Source organism: the organism of the source record quoted next, unplaced genomic scaffold, assembly GCF_019419815.1.
Source record: "Pyrus x bretschneideri cultivar Hongxiangsu unplaced genomic scaffold, Pyrus_bretschneideri_v1 Contig8, whole genome shotgun sequence".
Classification (NCBI taxonomy): Eukaryota; Viridiplantae; Streptophyta; class Magnoliopsida; order Rosales; family Rosaceae; genus Pyrus; species Pyrus x bretschneideri.
Window position 1 is genome coordinate 6,814,249 of NW_025999820.1, and position 19,626 is coordinate 6,833,874.

A 19,626-nucleotide genomic window follows, 5' to 3' on the forward strand; every position below is an offset into this window, starting at 1 on the left:
CGGCCATCAAAATTAACTTAGATGCATCTTTACATGGGTGAATATATGGAACCAAGTTTTTGACGATTATGTATTTTCTACCCTATTTTTTAATCTAGCATGTGGTTAACTTTGCATGTATGTTTTTCCCCATTTGCCCTTTAATGCATATGTAACAATAAAGAAACAAACCCAACAACGTGATACATGACTAGCACATCCCCATCTACATAATTAAGGACATTGTTGTAAAACGCCATTTTCTGTAAACCAAAAGCTTGAAAGGATGACTCGCTCACATAGAAACCCTTATAAATAAGGTGCATGCGTTGTCTCCCAAGCCATTCAACTTCAACACGTCTGTTTCTTGAGAGAAAGTGAGAGGTAGAGAAAAGGAGAGTTGGAAAGAGAGTGAGCTAACTAGCCATAGGAAATTAGGAAGCATGGCAACCAACAACCACCAAGTTGTTGAAGACGATCATCATATGCTACTCATCTCTCACTTGTACTCGGCCTCTGATGTCTACACTCAAATTGTACCCCCACAAGGTTTGTACTTCAAAAGCATACAAACTTTTTCCAATTTTCCTTTTCTCATAGTTATGATAAACTTAGAGCTTGCTTGATAATTATTTTAGTTTTTTAGTCTGAAATCTAAGATATGAAAGTTACATATATTTTGTGAGTTTTCAAAATTTTGTTTGATGTTGATATCAGTTTTCATTTTTTTCAACTGAAAACAGTTACTAAACAAGTTTTAAGTTTTCAAAAACATTGAAAACAAAACTTAAAATGAAATAATTATCAACGGACGATTAGTTAATGTTTTAACAATTAATTTTTTATTATGGTTAGGAGCCTCAAAGCCGGCAAGGCGACGTCGTAAGAAGAGAAAAGGTGGAGAAGCTGGTGGTGTTGGGCTTAAGAAGAGGAAGCTCACGGCTGAACAAGTAAACCTTCTTGAGCTCAATTTTGGAAACGAACACAAACTGGAGTCTGAGAAGAAAGACAGGCTTGCTTCTGAACTGGGTCTTGATCCTCGTCAAGTTGCTGTTTGGTTCCAAAATCGAAGGGCGCGTTGGAAGAACAAGAAGTTGGAGGAAGAGTACTCAACCTTAAAGAAAGAACATGAAAACACTGTTGCGGAGAAATGTAGACTTGAATCCGAGGTAATTCATCTCTCTCTCTCTCTGTGCACATGTTATTTGCTTAAGTGAGTTTTACATCATTGACTTTGTTGGGTTTAGTTTTCTTTCTAAGGAAGTCGAGGAGAAGTGAAATATAATTCCAACTTCATTGTAAGATTATAGTCTTAAATATGTTCAGGTTTCAAAGCAAACAGAAGCATAAGATATGAATTTTTCTATTTTAGGTTTCATTTGATTTCTTGGTAAACCAATCAAGGTGGGTTAGAAGTAGACCATGATTAAATTTAACTCAGTAGTTTGAGCTTTCACATATTTTTATACAAGCGATTGTGAAGAGAAAAAATCTAAACCAAAATTTTGAGTGCAAGAATGAATACCTTTTTTTAACCCTAAAAGGAATTGTAAGAAAATATCACAGCAAAGTTGTTGCCTTCCAGTTATGGCTTACTCTTATCTTATCCCTTGGGAAGAAAAAATAAAAAAATAAAAGTTAAAAATAAAAGGACAAGGTGCACCCACCAGGGCCACCACATAGACACAAACATGAACGTGCATGAGCTCTAGGCTCAAAGAAATCTATGCCACACCTTGTTGGGTTTTGAGAGTATGACTTGTATGGGTACGAATAGGCTGTCATGGTGTTGGTCCTGCCATACAAGTTACTCAGATTATGGTCATATAAAACACAGAGTGGGGAAAAAAAGGGACAAGCGACAGCTTGGTTCCACCTCATTAGACAGCAGGGGCTGTTCTTCCAGCTCTCATGGGACGTCCGTACAATGTTGTTTAAGGTGGTTGGTGTTGGCCCATTAGGGCCTCGCCATGACTCATTTGGGGAACATTAAGTGACCACATTTGGTCCACATCGAGTACATGTTCTATTTTATAAACACACACCTTGACATTTATATAGTCTCATGCATAATATATATAACCTTTGACACCATTGATATGAAGATGTCGAAGCTCAAGGATCAACTGAAGGAGGCTGAGAAGGAGATCCAACGGCTGTCGGAGCGCGTTTATCATGGCGGCCCCAGCAACAGTCCGAGCTCCTCGCTCTCCATGGAAGCCATTGATCCTCCATTTTTAGGAGAATTTGGGGTGGAAGAGTACGATGATGTTTTTTACACGCCCCATAACAATTACATTCCTGGCATGGAATGGATGAACCTGTATATGTGAATCTGCAATCAATTTAGAACTTTGTAGATAGTGACCAAGCTAATGTAAATCGTTATCTTCCTCTATGTAGTGCTTAGTGTGCTTGACTAGGAATTTGGAAATTAATGTACTTATTATTAATATAATAATAACTTGCCTATCGACTGGAAGTGAGTTGATTAATTTAGTTAATGGCTTCATTTATCTTTTAATATATGATACAGGAGACCAAAATTCATTAAACAGGAGTTAAGGACTAAAAGACTCGGTAATTATTTTGGAATTGGTCTGTGAAAAGTACTCAAACTTCGCAGAATGAAAAGAAGGAGAAACTATTTTCCTTCAATGAGTGAATTTGACACGGATAAAATGAATATTAAGCTAAAATTAACGAAAGCCCTAACTCCAATATAGTCCATTAGTTGAAGATTGAACTGGGATATAATAATTCATCGCCTGGCCCGCCAAGCTCTACACATGATTTCGGTGAATTGCTCCTGGTTCGAGGGGCTCCCTGATTTCATACCCAGCTTAATTTCGTCTGAATGTAATTGACTATGGAGGTTTTTTTTGCCGACTTTTGATGTAACCCACTTTTTTATTTATGGAATCTACCATCGTTGCTTTAAAAAAAAAAAAAAAAACTGGAATACTTGAAATCCTCGACTTCTTTATTCAGCTCACAAGTCACAACTCAAACTCAATACTCATGGTCATATTTGGTTGAGAAATTTACATGTAACCGAGATTGGTGTCCCAAGCCTAGCACCCGTCACTTTGTGTCTCAACTATTTCACATGACATCACGTGATTGGTTTGTGACATCTTGACTTACCAATTGCATGCAAGCTCTTCATAGTGTTAATTTGGGAGACTGATTGGAACAAAAAGGGAGGATTGGTTGCATTCTATTGGGAAAGATTACAAGAAAAGGGATCACGAACGGTCATCCTTAGATAGAATCTGGAACACCAGAAGCTTGAGAGAATTAATCTCAATTTTTATTCAATGGAAAATCAAAAGGCCCCTAACAATATGCCAAGAAGGTGTATTTATAATCTACAATAAAACAAACTTTAGAAGGGCTAAAAAGGGAAACGAAAATATAAAATAAAAAACTATCAGACTTGGTTGCTGTTGTGCTCTCGGGTTTGCGGCACTCCAATTGTTTTTCTATCTTTTTCGCTAGTTGCTCTACATCAGTTTCCCCTTTGTGAAAAGAACTTGTCCTCGAGTTAGCATCCGGATACAACGGCTCATCATCCGAATGGAACTGTAATAAATCAGTAACATTGAAGGTAGGAGAAATGCCCATAGAAGAAGGAAGATCCACAACATAAGCATTATCATGAATCTTCTGTATAATTTTATAGGGTCCATACTTGTGAGGCTTGAGCTTGCTGTAAGTCCCGATTGGAAATTGTTCTTTCCTCAAAAATACCATAACAACGTCACTGACTTGAAACATATGGGAACAGTTATGTTAGTCAGCTGCTGCTTTGTATTTTGCATTTGTCCATGCCAGACGCTCACGAACCTCTGCCTTAATAGCCTGGATGCTTTATGCCATCTTTTGAGCTGCCACACTCACACCTGAACCCTTAGGGAGCTTGATGAGGTGCACTACATGCTTGGGGACAGAAGTATACACTAAGGAGAAAAGAGACTTGCCAGTTGCGCTATGAACAACACTGTTGTAGGCAAATTTAATTTGAGGAAGAGCAAGGTCCCACTATTTTGGCTTGTCGCCACAAACACTACAAACCATGTTACCCAAGGTGAGGTTTGTAACCTCGGTTTGACCATCTGTCTGTGGGTGACCCGTAGTACTACGTTGTAAATCGTTACTAAATAATTTCCACAAGGTAATCCAAAAATGACTAAGAAATTTTGTATCACGGTCAAAAGTAATAGATTGTGGCACTCCATGGAGTCGCACAATGTCATGAAAGAAAAGTTAAGTGATGTGGACAACGTCGGAGGTTTTTCAATAGGCAATAAAGTGAGTCATTTTTGAGTAACGATCAACCACCACAAAGACAGAGTCAACGCTCTTCTCGGTGCGAGGGAGTCCCAACACGAAGCCCATAGAGAGGTCTAGCTATATATCTTCAGGAATAGGCAAAGGCATATAAAGACCGGTGTTTTAAGATTGACCTTTAGAAGTTTGGCAAACATAGCACCTACGAACAAGATTGCTAGCATCTTTCTTGAGTTGAGGCCAATAGTACCATGCAATCAAGCTCGCGATCGTTCAGTCACACCCTAAGTCTGATTAAACTGCCACCATGCAAATTGCGAAATGAGTTTTTCTCGCAAGGAGCACCGTGGGATACACCAAGCATTGCTGCGAAAGAGAAAACCATCTAATACATGGTAATTTGAAATGGGTTGATTGTGTAGACAAGAAGCCCAAATACTTTTGAAGTTCTCATCATCCTCATACATTTCGGCTAGAAACTCAAACCCCACAATTTCTTGTTGTAATGTTATTATAAGTTGTGCCTGATGACTTAACGCATTGATCACTCGATTCATGATCCAGACTTATGTTTAATAACAAAAGGAAACTTCTGGAGATAAACCAGCCACCGCATATACATTTGTCCACACTCTTCTGACTATTAAGCCATTTTAAAGACTGATGATCACTATAAAGGATGAACTCTTTACCCACAAGGTAATGTTCCCATTGGTGCAAGGTGCGGACGACGTCATAGAATTCCTAAGCATATGTACTCCATTTTTGACGAGCGTCGCTAAGCTTCTCATTGAAAAAGGCTACATGCCGTTTGTCTTGAGAAAAGGACAACACCAATTCCCACTCCATTGGCATCACACTCGACTTCAAAAACTTTATCAAAATTAGGCAAGGCTAGAATAGGAGCAGTGCTGAGCTTTTCTTTAATCAGTGCAAAACTTTTCTTTTGGGCCTTCTCCCAATGAAACTTTCCTTTCTTCAAACACTCAGTCATCGAGGCTACCATGGTATTGAAATTGCACACAAAACGCCGATAAAATGTTGCTAGCCCATGGAAATTGTGCAGTTCCAAGACATTTTTAGGAGCTGGCCAATCACGGAATGCTTTTACTTTGTCTTCGTCAACATGAATTCCTTCGGAACTCACAACATAGCCAAGAAATATAAACTTAGAAGTGAGAAAATTGCAATTGTTCAGATTAATAAAAAGCTTGTTATTTTGCAACACTTCCAACACCATCCTCAAATGCTCCAAATGCTCAAGTTCGGATTTACTATAAATGAGAATATCATCAAAGTAAACAACAACAAAAGAACCGATAAAAGGTCGTAGCACCTGATTCATGAGTCGCATAAATGTGTTGGGTGCGTTTGATAATCTAAACGACATAACTTGCCATTTATACAATCCATCCTTACTTTTTGAATGCCGTTTTCCATTCATCCCCTGGTTTAATTCTAATTTGATGGTACCCTCCGTAAATCTAGTTTGGAGAATATCATTGCGCCGTATAACTCATCTAGCATGTCGTCCAAACGAGGAATAGGGAAACTATACTTTACTGTGATCTTGTTGATGGCCCTGCTATCAACGCACATCCTGCATGACTTTTGTCTTTCTTCGGGATAAGAAGCATGGGAACAGCACAAGGACTTAGCCTTTCCCGAATAAATCATTTCTAGAGTATCTTGTTGGAAATGTGCCCTAAAACCAATCATATGATGATACTTTATGGACATTTCACATGTTAAACTAATCTAGTTTAATATTAAGGGCAAACATTATTGTTTGAGCCGTCTCATATAAATGTTATATGCTTAAACGATAAGTCCAAGGAATATGTGATTGGAAGAATGCGATCTAAAGAAGTTAGATTCATGAGACCATTCTTTCGTTGACACATCCTAAACGTTCCTGATCATAGGATTGTCAATTGGGCATTGACAGTCCGTTAAGATCAGTACGTGCTATGTCTTCTCTCAGGGAGAATGACTAGTCTCAAGTCATTGGTGTGTGTGACATCAAGACAAGTACGTAGGTGCTCAATAGAGAATGAGTTCACTGAACACGATCAACGAAGAGTTCTCATATTCATGTCACATGAGAACTCATGGTTGGGATAATGCAAATTAGTCTTTTGACCTGAGGCATCACAGTTGTCTTGTGGTTAGGTCCTTAATCTTTGATTATGTCAAAGTCACTCCATCATGAGGGTGTCCATGGCATCGTTGGGGTTAAGCCACTTAGCCATGGAGGCAAGTGAATGCGTAACAAGGGATCTCTAACCTTCAAACTGTTTGAGGGAGAATACTCTATGATATGATTTTGAATCTTTGGCCAAAGTATGAATGAGATTTAGGAATGTGTTCCAAATCACGTTCAAGATAATCATATAAGCACAAAACTCACATTGGATAGTAGACATGAATAAACTATCAAACCAAACAATGTGGTTAAGAGTATTGTATTAGAGAAAGACCGTATTGCATTTGTAATCCTAAAACTGAATAGGTTCTCCACCTCTTCTGATTAGCTTGGGTAACCATGACATGCTGCTAGGCGTCAACCATGGTTTGTGGAAGCCCTAAAAGTGTATTATCACTAACGGGAGAATTGAAAGTAAGTTTCAATTCACAATCGATTAGAAAGAGTTTTAATCGCCCACTGCCTCGCTAAAAGGAACCTAATGGATCGTTCACCGAGTAAGGTAGAGTTTGAAGAAACAACGGAGATGAGTAAGAATAATTAAATGGTTTAATTATTTATCTAAGGCTAGGATTAATTAATATGTTAATTAATCAAACGAATAAGTTCGTTAAAAACTTCGGGTTAGTTTTGGGCCGCAAGGCCCAATGGGATTTGAATGTCAAGCCCATTAACTCAAGTTGTATGACAACTTGAATAAAAAAAGGGCTTGAAAGCCCAATAAACCCTATAGGCTTGCCATGTTAGAAGAATAGGGCTTTTGGTCCATTAGGTCACTTATTTGAAGGGACTATATAAAGGACTTTATAGCCTAAAATTTACATATGGTAATTTTTGGGGAAAGGATGAGAACAGAAGCTCTCATTTCTCTCTAAAATTTAGGCCACCTTGGAGGGATCATCTAGCAATCAAACTCTTCCAAGGTCACTCATTTCTTCTTCATTATGCCTTGGCGATGAATTATTAGAGGTTCTCAATTTTGGGAACTTGGAGAAACTTTTTCATCCATCCAAATCCATGAATCTAAGATGCAAGGAATGAAGGCCCTCTCTTTGGGTGATTAGCCTTTGCTTATGCAAAGAGGAATCTACAAAGGTATTGATTTTTCAACTCACTTTGTTTTGAGTTGAGTCTTGTTTCACCTATCTACTAGGCTTTGAATTTCATGGGTAAATAATTTGTTTTTAAGTGCATACAAGCATGATTCTGTCTTTAATTGTTAATTGCATGCTATTGATGTTGCTTAAATAAACATGTTTTTCACAAATCTTCCTTCATATCTCTTCAACTTTTTCACGCAGGATCACATTCTCTTTTGGGCTCATCCTGTAATGTGGCAAATTGGGCAAATTGGCCCCAAGGATTAAGTTAATTTAATGTTGGATGTTCCGCATATGTGGTAATTCATTTGGCAGCTCTTCCAAAGGCAAATCATCAAAACCCTGCAGTATTTCCTGCACTTGTGGAGGAACCGATGGAGCCTTAAAAATAGGTTCAGCTACTAGTAAACCTTTCATAACAACCACGGAAATTTGCTTAGTTTCCTTGACTTCTGCTGCTATTGCCCGTTTAGAATTGATTAAGGTAATCAACTTTGGTCCGGCTCTTTTAGTTTCTATAACCAAAGACCGGCCATTGGGAAACATAGTAATCAAATGTGTTCCCCATGTAAATCTGTAAACATTTTCTCTACCTTAGTGTGTGATGTCTCTAGCCCACATCCACGGCCTGCCTAGTAACACATGAGTGACATCCATGTTTACAACATCACAAATTACTTCACTCTTGCAGTATTTTTCGATTGATATGGGAACTTTACAAGTTTCTATTACCTTCTCACTCAGTCCCTTCTTAATCTAACCCACAAGATATGGGTGAGGATGTTTCTCAATTGATAACTGAAAGTGATTTACCAATTTTTGTGACACAAAATTCTCGCAGCTGCCGCCATCTAACACCAATTGGCAAACTTTATCATTAACCGTGCACTTGGATCAGAAAATCTGGTGTCTCCGGGTGTTTTCATTAGGCTTTGAGTATAGGACCTGTTGAAGCATTAGGGCAAGTTCAACCCCTTCCTCCTCATAATCTTCTTCAGTCACACCCCTTTCTACCATCTCTGGCTCTTCTTCCACTAGGGTTATTGTCTTGCGTCCCCTACAAACATTGGTGGCATGCTCAAAGCTACCACAATTGTAGCACTTTTCTCCCATAAACTTGGTACAGGGGTTGTTTATATTATTCGGTCCACGAGAATAATTCTGAAAATAGTTGGAGCTTCGAGGGACGGTTTCTGTTGAATTTTCAGGTGCCTTGGTTTGTTGCTCCCATTCCTTGGCCTTGTCCAAATTGCCTGCATTGTTCGAATCTCGCCAATTCTTTTTGTACCTAGCGAACTGGTTACCCTTTTTTTTTTTTTTTTTTTTTTTTTTTTCCAACAACTTAGCGCTGACAGCTAACTCTTCAGTTTCTGCAGGGGTGTTCACACATTGCAGGCCTATGCGGTCGTGTATATTGGCCTTCAATCTATGAAGATATCTTGCTGTTTTTACGCTGGAGACTCAGTTAGCCGATTCCTTGTAGCAAGATTGAAGAATTCCTGAGAATACTCTTAAATAGAGCGGGTTCCTTTCCATGGTACTTTTCAAACAAAACATGCTCATAGTTGGGAGGCAGAAAACGATCTCTCAACATGGATTGCATTTTACGCCATGACTGTATAGGTCATTTCCCTTGCCAAACATGGGCGGCTTGCTGCTCATCCAACCACACATCTGCACTTCCTTTTAACTTCTAAGCCACAACATTCACCTGTAGTGCTTTTGCAATTTTTGCATAAGTAAAGAACTTCTCACACTCGGACAACCAATCCATAAAGTTTTCGATGGATGTCATCTCATTGAAAGTTGAGATCTTAATTTTCTTCGTTTCTTCTCTGATATTTTCGAGTTGATCCACAACTTCTTCGTCTTTTGAACTAGAATCGACTTCATTAGGAGGACGAGGCCCTCTTATTGCCCGTTCACCACCAGCCACGAGTTGTCGATTTTTATTGTTTCTCATATTGTCCATGTCATTATGCATAGTGAGGTTAGCAATCATCTGTCCTATTTCATCTATACATGCTCGAATTTCATCCGTACTTCCTTACATGCATCCTTCTATGGCAACAAGTTCCTGACTCACGTATGCAAAACTTGTAAGGTTAACTCTGCCATGATCATTCGCCATCGATCATATTAAATCTAGGCTCGGATGCCACTTGACACAATGGAAGTTACAAGAAAAGGGATCACAAAAGGTCACCTTTAGATAAAATTTGGAACACGAGAAGCTTGAGAGAATTAATCTCGATTTTTATTCAATGGAAAATCAAAAGGCCCCTACCAATACGCCAAGAAGGTGTATTTGTAGTCTACAATAAAACAAACTCTAGAAGGGCTAAAAAGGGAAACAAAAATATAAAATAAAAAACTATCAGACTTGGTTGCTGTTGTGCTCTCAGGTTTACGACACTCCAATTGTTTTTCTATCTTTTCCACTAGTTGCTCTACATCACCTCGGCTTGAGGCTTAGGGATATTTAACATGCTCATTCACGTGGGATCCAATTAGTTGATCACATGTGCAAGATCCAAATATCGGCAACAACGTGGAGCTAAAGGAGACTCACCCAATACGCGATGCCAAATAGACCCACCATCATTGCACAGGCCCAAGGAAACCCACCAAATCACGTGGCAGTATAGGCCCGCTCCTTAGTTCTGATACCATATTAAATTATTAGAGAGATGAGCTGAAATGCCTACTTTCAACAACATCGATATGGTCCTCAACTTGGTAATTACCAGCTGCGTAATCTCCATCTAGTACAAGGTTTTATCACAAAAAGCTTCTGTATTAGTTGGAGTACGGTTGGATATTTAAACTTTTCTTTCTTTCTTTCTCTGGCCAATGTTGGATATTCAACACGCCCCCTCACTTGAGACCCAATTAGTGGGTCACACATGGGAGATCCACACATCAGCAACCATATGGAGCCAAATGGGACTCACCCAACATGCAACGCCAAACTGACCCACCATTATTGCATGGGGCCAAGAAGACCCACCCCATTACGGGGCAATACGAGTCTGCTCCCTGGCTCTAATGCCATATTGAATTATCAGAGAGATGGGTCGAAATGCCCACTTTTCAAGTTTTCAACAACACCGATGTTGTCTCTAACTTGTTAATTACCACCTGCACAATCCATCAAGTGTGAAGTTTTATCACAAAAAGCCTCGGTATCAATTGGAGTGGTATTTATATTCTTCTTTTTTTCTTGAGGAAATTGTAGTAATGGTCCCTTAACTTTAATCAAATTGGAGCAATGGTCCCTCAACTAAAAATCCATTACCATTGGTCCCTTAACTTATCAAAATGTGTACCTATAGTCCTTTTCATCAATTTCGTCAAAATTTTGTCAAAATAAGTTATGTTGGAATGACCATTTATACAATTAGGGTCTCTTAACTCATCAAAGTGTGTAATTATGGTCATTTTTGTCAACTACGCCAAAAATTTTGTCAAAACGAGTTGTGTTGGAATGACCATTGCTACAATTGAGTTAAAGTTAAGGGACCATTTTTCCAGTTGAATTAAAATTAAGGGACCAATGGTAATGGATTTTTAGTTGAGAGACCATAGCTGCACATTTGTGTAATTATGGTCATTTTTGTCAACTACGCCAAAAATTTTGTCAAAACGAGTTGTGTTGGAATGACCATTGCTACAATTGGGTTAAAGTTAAGGGACCATTTTTCCAGTTGAATTAAAATTAAGGGACCAATGGTAATGGATTTTTAGTTGAGAGACCATAGTTGCACATTTTGATGAGTTGAGGGACCAATGGTAATGAATTTTTAGTTGAGGGACTATTGCTCCAATTGAGTTAAAGTTAAGGGACCATAGCTACAATTTACTCTTTTTTTCTTTCTCTTACTAATGTGGGATATTCAACATTGAATTCAAGCTGCTCAATATATCCTTTGAGCCTGAAATCCTCCTTGGTCTCATTGGGTAGTTTCTGGGTGGTATGGTCACCTTCTCCATGATTACTGAGTAGTACTTGAATGGGGTTCCTTGGATAATTAGCACATCGCCTTTTGACCAAATTATATTACGGACAAACCAAAGTAAAATTCAGCATGCCGAAACTGTTCGATTTTGTCTCTCTTCATTAGCTAATGTCGGCAGCTCTAGAGCTTTTAAATTCTTCTTCTTAGGTTCTTACCATACGAAGCTATCCAAAAGGTATGTAGTGGTACTACACATTGTACCCAACTTTATGAATCTTCTTTGCCTGAAATCCTCCTCACTTTCCTCAGAGAATTTCTCAAGCATTACATCTTTGACAACTTTGCTTGGCAGCCTCATTGACCGGCCAAACATTTCTTCAATCTGTTCTTGTTGATCACAAGAACCAAGTTGCTTGAACAAACAATTGACTTACATAGGCGTCTTTGACTGAAGAGCTTTTTTTGTCAACTCCTAGAATAAGCGAACTTGTGTAATTACTGGAGCTTTATTAAACAGCTCCGTGAACGTTTTCTTTCTCAAATCTTCCTAGTTTTCCCCTTCAAGACTTTCGATTATAACAGCTTGAGCAGAAATTTTGATATACATTTGTTCAGTCTTGTCTTGCTGGTCCTTGGAGGATAGTAGGCTGGACACATAACTCGAGAGCTGTGAGAGTAGTGCAGCAGCATTTGCAGAATGTTGGGGCTGAAGTACATCCCTTCTGGAAGATGTTTTCGTTGGTGTAGTAGCTTCTTTTCAACTTTGTCTAGGAAGTGAACTTGGACACCAAGTCAATTACTATCTCGCAAAGCACTGTGAATCTTCTGAGTTTGAAATCCGCCTCACTTTCATGTTCGAGTTTCTCAAATATAGCACTTTTAACTCCATGATAGAGTTGTTCAATCAGCTGCAATTGAACCGGGAACTTTGTCCCTTGAACCAAATAATCGAGAAATCCAAGAAAACTCAGCAAATCAAAACTGCCGGTATAGTCCCTACTCCCTAGACAAACGTGTAAATCTTTTGAGCCTAGAATCCTCGTTTGTTTTTTCTTCGGCTGCAACGTCAGCAATTATTCTCATTAGTTGTTATTGATCACAGGCGTCTAGTCTCCTGAACGAAGAAATTAACTCCGCAAACTGCCTTTCACGCTTGAATTTCCTTATAACTTGCGATGGGAAAAAATTCATCTCAGGGAATGGCAGTTTGTTGAATAGCTCTGTGAAGGGTCTGAGTTGGAGATCCTCTTCACTTTCCTTCTGGTGCTGCTCGAGTAGTGTAACAGCTCGATCAACTAGTATGGATTTCTTCCGTCTTCTCTCTTCGACCAATGGCAGAAAGTCGACTGTATGCAAAGATTGAAAGGTGTAACAATGTACTAGTGTTATGGGGCTCATCAGCTACCATTTACTTCCAGACAGACATTATTCAGATGGTTTTCTCTCTTTACATTTGAATGAAAATCTGATGAATGATTAGGTATGTACAAAAAAGCCTTAGCTATATGGTTGTGGATGAATCTCAACCAAACCCAGGGCATAAAAGTTGTTGACTACCAAATATTAACCATCTTAAACCATTCGTCTCATTTTCGCTATGAAATTTCGAGTAATATGTGAGTGGAACAAATTCACATGGTATGTAACCACTCCACATGTTATAATATGAGTAGGCATCATTAATAAACACACAACACAAGGGGATTATAAAGGCCAACCCCAACGGCTAAGGCCTGATGTATGTTATAATGTGCTTGTAAATCTTCATAGGGTTCCCACCACACAGCATATATAATCTCCAGAGTTGACAAACTTACGAGCATAAATAAGAGCATGGTCATCTGGATTATATATGCATGTTAGATTAATCTTGTAACGCAATATAAAGTCAATGATTTGTTGCACAACGTATCAACAAGAAATTATTTGACCGTAAGATTACTTAGCTAGCTAACGTGGTGTCACAAGTTCAACCAGCTTTTTACACTTACATAATTTGCGTAATTACCAGTAAGAACGTAGGAGTCCTACCCCAAGTATTAATCACAGACAATGTAAGGCGTGAAATGATGACACAGAAATTATCCTACTGCATGTAAAAATTCGTCGAATGCTAACAGTATGACCACATTATCGACATCATATTTGCAGTAGTCATTTGAACGATCCTTCCGTGGTGACAGTTGCAAATCATCTATTGTTGACTTGTCCCCTGCCCTCCTTGTGTAATTGCTCCATCTCCACCTCCTCGAGTAGTTGCTCCTCCTCCTCGTAAGTTTGGAATTTTCACCTTGATGAAGTGAGGAGCAAACTGAGGCATTCCATCATATCGGATTTCTTCCTTTTTCTCCTCTTTTTTTGGCTCATAACCTAGATCATGAAATATTGTGCCTTGAATATAATTCACAATATCTTCTTGGGAACTGGAATGAAGCTGCTCAAACAATTCTGTAAATCTTCTGAGCCTGAAGTCCTCCTCGGTCTCATGTTGGAGTTTCTCAATGATGTAATCACCTTCTCCAACATTCGTAAAAAGTACTTGAACGGGATTTTTTGGATTTTTGGCGCATCGTGTTTTGAACCAAATTATTGACAAACCAAAGAAAAATTCAGCATATCGAAACTGTTTGATTTCATCTATCTCTTTGTTACCTGATATCTGCAGCTGTAGGCCTTTTAAATCCCACTTCTTAGCTTCTTTCCACAAGAAGCGATCCAAAAGGAATGTATGTGTAATACACATCTTTATAAATCTTCTGTGCCTAAAATCCTCCTCACTTTCCTCATCAACTTTCTCGAGTATGACATTTTTGGCATCTTCGCTTCTCACTAACCGGCCAAACATTTCTTCAATCTGCTCTTGTTGATCATTAGAACCAAGCTGCCTGAACAGAAGAATTGACTCACACAAGCGTCTTTCACCAAAGAATTTTTTCGTTAACTCCTTGAATAAATTAACTCGCGCTGAGACTGGAGCTTTATTGAACAACTGTGTGAATGTTTTCTTTCTCAAATCTTCCTCGCTTTCTCCTGCAAGTCTATCGATTATAACAACTTCAGCAGAAAATTTATTAGAGATTTGCTTAATCTTGTCCTGTTGGTCATCGATGGATAGTAAGCTGAACCCAAAACTTGAGAGCTTCGAGAGTAATTCAGCAGCACTTGCAGAATCTTGAGGCTGAAGGAGCACCCCGTGCGGAAGATATCTTCGTGGTTGGAGCAGCTTCTGTTCAACTTTGTCAAGGAAATGAACTTGGACACCGAAGTCAACCACTCTCTTACATAGCTCTGTGAATCTTCTGAGTCTGTAATCCGCCTCACTTTCGTCTTCAAGTTTCTCAATTATAGCACCTTTAACTCCATCACAAAGTTGTTCAATCAGCTGCCACTGACCATAGGAGCCTTGTCCCTCGAACCAAATAATCGAGAAACCCAAGAAAAAATCAGCAAAACGGGATTGCCAATCGGAACAAACTTGATCATTACCAGATGTCTCCTGTGTATCTTTTCGTTTCTCAACATATTCTTCCCTGATGGCGACAAGATGCATATAAGCGTAATCGGTGTAATCTCTACACAGCTGTGTAAATCTTTTGAGCCTCAAATCCTCATTGGTAATTGTCTCGTCATCATCTTTAACATGAACCATAACTCCAATCAGCTCTTGCTGATCACTGGCATCTAGTTGAGTACTGTACCAAGAAATCAACTCGCCAATTTGCCGCTCACGCTTGAATTTCTTTGTAACGGTGGACAGGAAATGATTCTGGTCAGGGAAGGGAAGTTTCTTGAATAGCTCAGTGAATGTTCTGACTCTCAAATCCTCTTCACTTTCTTCCGGGAGTTGCTCCACAATGACATCTTCAACAACCTTATTGTACATTTCTTTCGTCTTCTCATGTTGATCACTGGCAGAGAGTTGGCTGAACCCGAAGATCGAAAGATTCAAGAGTAATTCAGCAACATCAGCAGCATCAGTAGAACTGGTATTGGACCCAGGAGAGTGTTTCGGAAATACGAACATTGAAATCGCAGAAACAAATCCCCAGTCGTAACTTATTCCTGAAAGAAGTGCAAAAATAAACCGATAAAAATGGGAATTCAAAATTATATCAAGTCCTTTCTCATGTATAATTATTAAAGGTTCAACTGCATCCAAATACCAAATCAAATTGTTATACTTTCTTTTAGCTTGCATGTAAACCTCATTCCCTAGAGTAGTTGTAGGTCAAAGACTACATAAATCCTCAAATGCAATGACATAAAGTGAAAATATATTGACAAGAAAAAAGAATAAAATGGTAAAGAAAGAAGAGTTTGTAAGAAGTACCGGAATGCTAGTTATTGATTCAGCCTTGTTGAATAGCCCAATGCACTTTATTCCGTGTGTTTGGTTTTGATACAAGAGTTGGAGGGATTGCAGTTTCTTACGAGGACTTATAAAGGGTAAAGAAAGAAAATTCGCGCTTCAGCCGGTCTTCCTCGAAACTGCAAGGAAGCTATCCGCTGTCAGCATTTTGTAAGGATTACGTAAGTGGCTCGAAAAGTTGATAAGAACATAAAATATCCCGACCAGAGGGAACACGCCAGTTGTACAACTCGTCAAATATAACTATTCTGATCTTTAACGAAATATGCTAGCCAAAACCTGCTAATAGTATTAACAGATAGATGTCCTTGTCAGGATGTATACTCTGCCTTGTCCACATCAGCAAGATATTTAGCATGGTGATGAACCAATATTTATACTATATATTTCTTCTTTTTATATTTATCTAATTATCTAGTTTAGTTAGAAGTTTTAAGTATTTGTGTTATTTTTACCATATTTTTATATCACTCATCCAATGCGTATTTCTTTTTCTACAATGGTACTGAAATATTGGTAAACATCCCAACAGTGAGCATACATATTCAAATATCTGCCATTTTAATTGGATCAATATCAATACCACTTTCCACTCCTCTAACTGGTTAGTGCTTTAAAAATACTATAATAGATGTAGGAGCAAGTGTTTTATTTTTATTTTTATTTTTATTTTATTTTTACTATGGCCACTAGTTTAGTGCGCATGTGGACAGTTCCATCAAGGAAAATGTTAGGGCAATGGACGGCCGAGTCCTTCTTAAGGTCCTTATCAGTTTGTTTTTTCTTGTTTTTATATTTTAGGGTCAAGAATGGTGGATGGAAAAGGGAAAAATAAAAGCAAACTTAAGGGAGAGAGAGCAAGACACGGCAAGGTGGAAGAATAAAGAAAAAAGAATAAAAAAAATGAAAATTATGGCCTTTTAAGGGGGGGCATGAGTGGCCTAGCCCTACTAATCCTGGGTTAAATCTGACTTTGTCTTAGGTTTTAGGTTTTAGGTCCAATTCTAAGCTTGGGTTGGATTGGATTTGGAGGGGGAATAAAAGAGGAAAAATAGGTTATAGGCCAGGGTTGGAGATTGTCTTAGCGGGGCAAGACTCTCTGGGACAAATGAACACAAACTTAGGGGGACCAAAAAAAAAAGAAATGGATGCACAGGAAAATTCATCACGTTATGTGCACAATGAAAAAAAGGGTAAAGAGGTTCTCCAAAAAAAAAAAAAAGGGTAAAGAGAGAAAAATCGACCTTCGGTCAGTCTTCTTTGAAACTTCAAGGAAGCATCCGCTATTAGCCCTTTACTTGACAGGAATGGCTGGACATCATGTGAAAAGTAAAGGCAAAAGTAAAGAAGGGAAAAAAAAAAAAAAAAAAAAAAGAATCACAAATGGGCGAGCATCAAATCCTTTGCGTGTGATGGACGAGTGAAAAGGAAGAAACCTCTTAAGTTGTGGTTTTCTAGTGCGCGTCCCACTTAAAATTGGGGCTGTCTGTGACAGACCGTCCCAGAAATATCAAAATCGTACGCATAAAAAGACTATTTTGCCCCTAGTTCGATTTCATCACGTTTATTGGTCGTTTTTGTGTTGTGTTGGCATGTTTTGGGCCACACACTCACACTCCCACACCCCACACCTTCTGTCCCTTTCCCTGTGACTGTCCCGAGCCCTATTTCCCTTCCCATTTCCTTCGAACGTACGGACACACCCACAAACCTATCAAACATCCACAGATCGAGGAAACCAAGCACGTTTTCGAGCTCGTGAGGCTTGTAGGAGTCCAGCTATACAATTTTCAGGTGAGAACTCCATCGTTTTCACGTAGATTCAACGATGTCCGATTTGGGTACTATTCATACACGTGATTTCTCACGTTTTAGGAAATTTCAAGCTGGTAGGAAGCTTGGTGAGGTCCCAAGGAGGCTCGGAGTAGTTCGCTTGAAGGAATTGAACGTCGGGATCACTAGTTTCGAAGTTGGCCGGAGTTGGGTTGTTTTTACAGGTGAGATTTCGTGGTTTTTAACCCTTGAAAGTGGTATGATTGTGTTCCTCTAGTTCTAAGCTTCATTTTGGTACTAATTTTGTGAAATTTGGGTCAAAAATGAAGAAGATATCGAAGTTTAAAAATTTTCCAGTTTTCCGGCGCCGGCGACGGCGCCGGAGAAGGTGACGGAATATTCCATCAAGTCTAACGGAATATTCCTGACGCCGTTGACGGAATCTGTTAAAACTGACCGAATATTCCCTACGGCGTCAGTTGACGCCGTCAGCGTGCCAGGCACGTGCCTGCGCGTGGGGGCCCGTGCGGCGGTGAAAAATTATTTTAAAAATATAGGGATGTTTGTGAGGTTGAGTAGATCCCGTTGGTGTATTCATACACCCTATTTCAGCATTGTATGAGAAGTTATTTTTAAAGGTTGGTTATATGCTTTAAAATTAACGTTTTTATAGTTATTTCGCATATAGATGAGACGTATCCTGAGGACGAGCGTGGTCACTCGAGGCAGGGGGGTTACGACCTTTCCACATACCAGTGAGTGGGCTTTTGGTTTTCCGTATATACCTATATACTTATATTTTCCCAGAAATTGATTTGAATTGTCATTTGCCTTATGCCATGCATTGTATTATCGTTATTTATACATCGTTAGCTGCATTATTAGTTGTATATATATACATATGCATATGCATATTGGGTGCTGCGGACGCACAGATAAGTGCCAGGTAAGTGTTATTCATGTTTATATTCAGTAGTGATTCGAGATGCTTAAATAGCTCATAACTTGCACCCCCGGTGTTAGTGCTCCCGCCCAGAGTAGGGCACAGTCCTTCACGTGATGTTCACCTCCCGCACCACACGCTCAGCTTGGATCCAAGTTAGGTGCACAGTCCTGTCGTACAGACCACATTAGGTGGTTCCGACTCGTAGGTGACCCGCGATTATTCGCACAGCCTTCACGTGATCGTAACACTAGAGCGTTTATATGTATTACACCCAGGCCTGTCGTACAGACCACCCTAGGTGGTTCCGACTCGTGGGCAGGTTTAGTTATTGATATTGAGATTTGAGCTCTAGACTCAGCCGTACAGGTCACGCTAGGTGACTCCGGCTGCCAGACTATATGTTATGGAAATGATTTATACCTGAGCACTTGCATTTCATCCTGAGGTTCCGACATGGCATATTCTTGAGCATGATTGGCATATCTATATTATTATACATATGTTTATTTTCTGGGAAGTATATAGGTTTTACGGCGAGGGGTTAGAATTTAGTTTTTGAAATGGTTTTCAAAAGCTTTGTTTTTGCCCATTCACGCTTTTGTTTTGCGCCCCTCCAGGTTCTAGCGGTCTAGCAGGTTGGGTGGTTTCCCAGAGGGCTTTCCCGGCATTTCTGACAGACGATCACCAGCGTAGGGCCACCTTCGGGTGTATTGTTGTCGCGTCATTTTAGTTTGGACTGCTTTAGGCGTTATGCTCTGAACTTGTGTCTCACTTATGCTAGCACTTATTTCTATTACCTTACGTATGCTAGCTTTCTTTTATTTATTCGTACTTCTTCTATTATTATTTTATTAGCTTCCGCACTGTGCACATGGTTACGTCACTTCCACGTGACGGCCAGCATGCCCTGATCTCGATCGGGGTGTGTCACTGTCTTTTGACTAACTTTGGGTCACCCATTGCTAGTAGATGAATGGTGGCTACCAATTTTAGGGACCTAG

At 39.3% G+C, this 19,626-nt stretch overlaps 2 protein-coding genes and 1 long non-coding RNA gene across 3 annotated transcripts; 2 read left to right on the forward strand and 1 right to left on the reverse strand.

Moving 5' to 3' along the window:
- The first annotated feature begins 316 nt into the window (after positions 1-316).
- LOC125473091 (homeobox-leucine zipper protein ATHB-40-like) lies at positions 317-2,461 on the forward strand. Its single transcript, XM_048575396.1, has 3 exons — positions 317-528; positions 835-1,148; positions 2,085-2,461. Exons 1-3 carry the CDS (start codon positions 423-425, stop codon positions 2,310-2,312), a joined length of 648 nt encoding a protein of 215 aa, XP_048431353.1. The 5' UTR covers positions 317-422; the 3' UTR covers positions 2,313-2,461.
- A 9,311-nt stretch (positions 2,462-11,772) lies between these two features.
- On the forward strand, positions 11,773-13,126 carry LOC125473179. Its single transcript, XR_007255054.1, has 2 exons — positions 11,773-12,524; positions 12,640-13,126. It is a non-coding gene; the product is annotated as an uncharacterized LOC125473179 (long non-coding RNA).
- A 324-nt stretch (positions 13,127-13,450) lies between these two features.
- On the reverse strand, positions 13,451-16,028 carry LOC103947482. Its single transcript, XM_009358387.3, has 2 exons — positions 15,868-16,028; positions 13,451-15,599 (listed from the first exon to the last, which is right to left on the reverse strand). The coding sequence occupies exon 2, from the start codon at positions 15,559-15,561 to the stop codon at positions 13,732-13,734; it is 1,830 nt and encodes a 609-aa protein (XP_009356662.2). The 5' UTR covers positions 15,562-15,599; positions 15,868-16,028; the 3' UTR covers positions 13,451-13,731.
- Between the last annotated feature and the right edge of the window lie 3,598 nt (positions 16,029-19,626).